Consider the following 6,466-nt stretch of genomic DNA (forward strand, 5'->3'; position numbering starts at 1 on the left):
GAAGGCTCGGGACTTACAAGCTCAACTCAAAAACGAGAACCAATGGAGTTTTAGGGAGAAAGCAGATTAAAAAGTAAGTTAAAGTTGAGTTAGAGTTGTATCTTGAGAAACTGCGATGGCTTATCAGAAATGTCGTCAAAGGTTGCTAAAAATGTTGTGGGTTTTGTTTAGAGCTGACGACATTCATGATAAGTTATCACAACTGTGACGGTTTATCACAAATGTCGTAAGAAGTTGATAAAATTTCGTGGGTTCTATTTAGAGCTGATGACATTTGTGATAAGCTATCTTATTTGTGATTGTTTATCAAAAATGTCATCACACCTGGGATCTGAAGCATGAATAAGTCCTTTCAAGAGGTGTGAAACTTAAAATGATTGATGTGTTTGTATTTATACTCTTGAGGGTCGACTAATGATTTTTCCCTTGCTATAGGTTGTGAAATGGCACCTAAAGGAAAGAACTCAAAATATACAAAGAAAGTGACCAAAGGAAGTGTACCTCGGAGACTCTTCAATGAAGAGTCTGATTATGAAGAAGAAGAACCTTTGCTTAGACAGCAAAAGAAGAAGATTTGCCCTAAAAAGCCTTCACCACCTCCACTAGTTGAAGTGGAGGAGAGTGAAGAGAGTGACACTGAGCAAAAAACATCTAAACATACATCTTCTGAGCAGATGGCCTATGAGCAACAAGATTCTGAACATGCTGAATCTGAAGAGCATGATTTAGATCATCCTGATTCTGAGGAGCATGAGTCTGGGCATCCTGAATTCGCGGGATCATTAACTGAGTCCCCTTCTTCCAAGCCACAAGATGAGGAATAATATCCGATTAGGGGAACTATGGTTAAATGGAAGAATCCTGAAGTCTGAGACGGCACTAGGTGGAAGATTCACAAAGCTCAGAAAATTTTCTTTGATGGGATTCACAAAACTAACAGAAGTGCTATTAAGAGGCCAATCTTCAAAGAGAATGGAATCATCATTAAAGGGTTGAGAAGGTATCACGAGGTGGAGTAGAAATTTCATGATTACAATTTGGGATAGACGACAAGAGAAGGAAAGTCATTTTTCCCTACATTAGTTAGGGAGTTCTATGCAAGCTACCAAGCTTGCTTGGAAAATATGTGTAGAGAAGGAGAGAAAGAAGCTGACCAACCTTTGTTGGATAAAGTCCCGGTACAGGGTGTAATGGTGGATGTTTCTACATCAACGATCAACAGGTTTCTTCATGGCCCAAACTTTACTTCTCAGGCCACTTTACCTACTTTCTATGCCCGGTTGAAGCATCAGGAAAATCAAAGGTCTTGGTTAGCCACGCTCATAGCTGATGGAGAATTGTAATGGCTGACCAACCCAAGTGAAAGAATCTTCAAGGCCTCCTTGAATTCAAAGAAAAGATTTTGATGGGGTATTATACGTACCTGGTTGATGTCCACAGATGGCGATAATATCCTTGGGGATGATATACCAATACTAGTAGCAAGTTTTGTGGCTAACCACAAATTGAACTTTGGAGAGATCATCGCCGAAGAGATAAAAATTTGGGTCTCAAGATCCAATACAACATATCCTTTCCCTTGTTTGATTACAAGGTTGTGCAGGGTAGCCAGTGTGCCCAAGATTGTAGGGTTAGAAGAAGAACTCCTTGCCAAGAAGACCCATAATCCTATTTGAAATGAGGAAAATCAGCCGAGGCTAATGCTTGATAGGGGTGCAGAGATTCCAGCTGATCCACCAGTTTCAGGTACCAGATCAGTGCCTAATGTAGAAGTACAGGATTCTAAGGCTGAACCACTATCATCTTTAGCACGAGTAGGTCCAGTGTCTGGAACTGAGACAAACCCTTCAGCTGCGGTGCCTACAATAGAATTTGCCTTTAACCCTATGAATTCAAAAGAGTAGCAAAGCAGTCCAAGTGTTGCGAGGCTCATCTTAAACTGTTTGCCAAGCAATTTGCGGCGGTAGTGGACAAGATGGTTAAGGCTGTACTCGAGCCCTACAAGGCTCTTTCGGGTTGAATTAATGAATTAGAGAATTGCTTCAATGCATACTTGAAAGAGAGGTTAACTCCAGAGATGGAATTATTCAGATCAGACCCAGACAAAGTAAAGGAAGAGGTTGGGAAGCTACAATAATACCACTTTATGGTGTCAGCAGATCCAGCAACTGAGGAGTTTAAGAGAGAAATCCCGATGCTTGATCTCACAGAGAACCTAGTGAAGAAAAAGAAAAATAAAGGTAAGAAGAAAGAAAAAGGTAAGAGAGAGAGGCCCGACAATGATAAAGAAAGAAAAGCAGAGAAGAGGGAAAGAAAGAAGTCTGAAAATGAGAAGATGAAGAAGGAAAAGATTGAGTCCTTAGTGGATAATGAAAGATGGGAGGCAGCCATTGAAGCAAGAGCTATAGGGGCCTCTACTAGTAGGCCTTCAGAGACTGTAGACCAGCTACACCAGAATAGAGCAAGGCTCCTGATGGAGATAGGGCAGCTAAGGATGCGGTAGCAGGGTCAGCAACCTATGGCCTCCAGGATTGATCTGTTCTAGGTACCCTCTCATCCTAAGTTTAGATTTTCTTTGATTTTAAGTTGAAGGTATAGGGTACATTGTTGTTGTAAAATTTTGTAGCCGACTAGGAGAAATACTTGTACTTGAGGTAGTTGAATTGTTTTGTGATTTTTCTACACCTCTTCAAGTGTTTTACTTCTTTAACTATGTGATTTGCATTTAAGTGTGATCACTGTACATCTTTGTATGGCATTAGTTATAGTAACACAATAATCATTGTTAAACACATACACAAACTGAATAAGTAGTAGATTGTGATATACCTGTGTTCCAAGTGTGTGTGAGATGTTACTTAGTTCCTTCTGTATACTGGAGCCAAAACATGCCTGGTTAGTCTTACCTAGGTTGAAGGATAGGGATTAAGAAAGGATCATAGGCCGTTTTGATATGAGCTCACTTTATCCTAAATGACCTTCCTTATGTGCATAATATCCCTTGATCCCTATTTTGAGCCTGATTAGCCTATTTCTTTTTATGACACCTGTCACCTTCCTATTTAGATCACAATGAACCTATTTTGGCCCTAGTTCTCCTTAGACACTGTGCACCTTGACTTAGGCAAATAGCCTAAGTTGAGGGTGGCTATCATAGGGGTATGTAATATAGAATGAGTATGAAGAAAGGTAATATAAAATAAAAGAATAAAAAAAGAAACTAGGTGCGGTGGAAAAGAGCAAGAAAAGGAAAAATTGTGAAAAAGAATAAGTGATTGTGGAAAAAACCACACCCATCCTAAATAAGTGTGATCAATAAAAGAAAAGAGTGGAAAAGGCTAATAAGTGAAACCCCAAAAAGCTAGTGTAGTATCAAGGAGGCTTAGTCACTTTAAATACCATCGAGTATCATACCATCCCCTAACCTATATCACAAGCCTAAGAGAAGACTTATAGTGATCCTAGCTAACCTATCTGAAGATCTGGGTAATGAAAATAAGGGCAAGCCTATGGTACTTGGCATACATTGGTTGGAACTTTGTTCTGAGAGTGATTTTTTTGATTGTCCCCATGGTTACGTATAGGATTACTAATATGAGATGGGGGGATTTCCTTGCTATGAGGGTACACCAGATATATTGCTAGTTGCTAACTTATTTGAAGAGTGTAATACTGGTATATGCATGGTTAATGTAGATGAATTAATATCGTATATTGATTTCTGTGTGTTGCATTGGTGTTTTTCTTATTCTTGAATTGACTGACCTTGGAGAGGGTGAAAGTGTTTTGAGATGATATGGATAATTGACTGTCAAATGTACTTTGTATTCTCTTAGATGTGTTGAGTTGCTTGAGGACAAGCAATTATTTTAAGTTGAGGGTGTTGATGTGAGAGCTAATGCTAACACATTTGAGGCTTTTAACTAAGAATAATTGCAAAGTCTTAAGCAACTTTTGTCATTTTTGATTATTTTATGTTTGATTTTGCAGTAGAAGCTATGATGCAAGAGAACCAACAAGGATGGAAGCAAAAGAGTTGAAATCTAAAGTAATTCAAACAGAAGTGTGGCTGACGACATTTTGGATAAGTCGTCAGCCCTGTGATAAGTTATCAACTTCATCGTCAACCTCAGATAGAAAATGCACCTGAGTTAACAGTTATGAAGACATTTTGTGGTAAGCCGTCAAGGAGCTTATAGGTCGTCAAAGTTGTCGTTAGCCTAAGGTAGAACATGAGGGCTGAGGTAGAGACTTGACAATATTTGTGATAAGTCGTCAAGGATTTGATAGGACGTCATCAGTTTTCGTCAGCTTTAGGCAGCGAGTATCAAAAGCAAAGAGGAGCTAACAACATTTGTGATAAGTCATCAGCCTCCTAAAACGTTATGACGAATAGCATCACCTAATCTGAGGAATTTTTGAACTTTATTATTTTATTTCCATAATTAGGTTGAACTATTTAAAGTCTTGTTTAGGGTTTTCTTGACATTTCTGAACATCTTTTGGAGACACGTATTTTGATATTTTCTCTCTCTAGTTTCTTGACTTGAACAAGCAATTACTTTGAAGAGATTATCATCATTATTTTAGGATTACTATTGTGATCTAATATGAGAATCTCTAGTTTCTATTCATCTTGTGGTAAGATTATCTTTCAAATCATGAATATAACTAGTTGTTTCAATTATTACATCATGAGCGGCTGAATTCCTTTAACCTGAATTATGGGATCTAGGATTAAGTCTTGATAAGGTGCTGAGTGTTCAAGATTCAAAAGGTGGTAGGACTCCTTGATAATTCTGAGGTTTTAATTATTGTATATTAGTTGCAAACGATAGCTAAAACCTGCTTTGATTTTATTGAGAAAGAAATCAAATATAGTGGGAAGTGAATTATTAACAGGGACTTGGAAGCACTAAAAACTTCCATTTAATAATTGACGCTGTAACAAGGTTGATTAACCTGAGGTAAAATTTTATCATGAATATAAATTTCCTAAGTCTGAGAGGATTAGGTAATTAAATAGTTAAGTAGGTTGAGAGACATTTAGGCATAACTTCGATAAAGATAACTTGTTATCCTACCTACTGTGAGAATCTTGAACCACCATTAGAATCTGTCAAGTACCAAAACCCCTAGTGAATGTAATTCTAGTTTTTTCATAAACTCTTGATTACGAACACTGTAACTAAAGTGACCAACAATTACTTGCTAAACTAAAAACCCCCATTTTAGGAAACATCCATCTATTAGTTGATTAAATTAAAAAAGAGTTACATTCACACCATATTCCCTGTGGGATTCAACCCTAACCTAGTTGGATTTTATATTGACAATGATCGCGTACATGCTCATTAGAGAGATGTAGTTTGAGCGTTATTAATAGGATGGGATGATAAGTATGGTCAGGATTCCGTGTATCTGAACCCATGATATAAGACATCATAGCACAAAAAAAAGAGTATGCATCAGTACTTTGAATGTACTGGTATACTAGAAGAGGTAAGCTAATATGCAAGGGTTCATATACATGAATAATAACTAAATGAGTAACATGAGTATGACTGAATGAGAGTACATATATATCTAAAACTGTTGTAAATACTGATTATGCAATGTTGCATGTAAATCTACTTTATTGTAACTGAGATCACTGATAACTGAATTACTGAGAACTGAGTTACTGATAATAGTGACTATTTTTGATAGTCTTGATTCTGTAGAACTAAATTGAGTTCTGTACTGGGATGGGTGATTGTGCCTGACAATCCTGATTTTGAAAATTGATATGAGATTTTATACTGAGTCTGAAACTAAAACTATAACAGTAAATGTGGGAGTGTTTATCTAACCGACATACCCCGATTATAAACAAAGTTGGGGTCTAACCTGTGACCCAAGTTGGAAAGGTGTTACCATCCTGCCAAGGGATACTAACAATGGTTGTGAGTTAACTCTATCTAGCAGGAAGATATTTTATCAACCCTCACTGGCAGGAAAACTCGTACGAGATGTGTCAACCCTTATCTGCCAGGAAGATATCTCAACCTTCGCTGGCTACGTAGTTTTGTAACACAGGGATTGCTACTAAGGGTCAAACCCTTCACTGACAGAAATGCCTCCATCCCTGGGTTCGCTCGGTGCTGATTCTTTCTCCCAACTGAATAGATACTGAACTAATTTTTAGACTGTACTAGGCTTGACTGAACTATTAATGATCGTGCTAACTGACTGAACTGGATTGAGTTTACTGAGTTTCATTAACTGACTGAATACATTATTCATGAAATTGAGCTGAACTGGACTGATATTGAGTTTCATTGAGTTCTGTAACCGACTGAGTACTACTGTTCGTGACATTACTAAGACTATTCTATAAATAACTAGATTTTTGGGTATTGAATGCCCCTAGGACTCGAAAGCATAGAAAGTAAAGCATGGCATGATCTTGAAAAGCGTAACAATA

At 37.7% G+C, this 6,466-nt stretch overlaps 1 protein-coding gene across 1 annotated transcript; it reads left to right on the forward strand.

The window, feature by feature from the left end:
• The first annotated feature begins 2,146 nt into the window (after nt 1-2,146).
• Nucleotides 2,147-2,503, forward strand: LOC107853099 (putative autophagy-related protein 11). The gene has a single exon (XM_016698134.1). The coding sequence runs from the start codon at nt 2,147-2,149 to the stop codon at nt 2,501-2,503; it is 357 nt and encodes a 118-aa protein (XP_016553620.1).
• The last annotated feature ends 3,963 nt before the right edge of the window (nt 2,504-6,466 follow it).

The sequence above is a fragment of the Capsicum annuum genome, unplaced genomic scaffold (assembly GCF_002878395.1).
Source record: "Capsicum annuum cultivar UCD-10X-F1 unplaced genomic scaffold, UCD10Xv1.1 ctg4748, whole genome shotgun sequence".
In the NCBI taxonomy this organism is placed as follows: Eukaryota; Viridiplantae; Streptophyta; class Magnoliopsida; order Solanales; family Solanaceae; genus Capsicum; species Capsicum annuum.

Excerpts from the sequence above, each read along its gene's own strand:
- LOC107853099 (XM_016698134.1), top strand. The coding sequence starts at position 2,147 with ATGGTGTCAGCAGATCCAGCAACTGAGGAGTTTAAGAGAGAAATCCCG.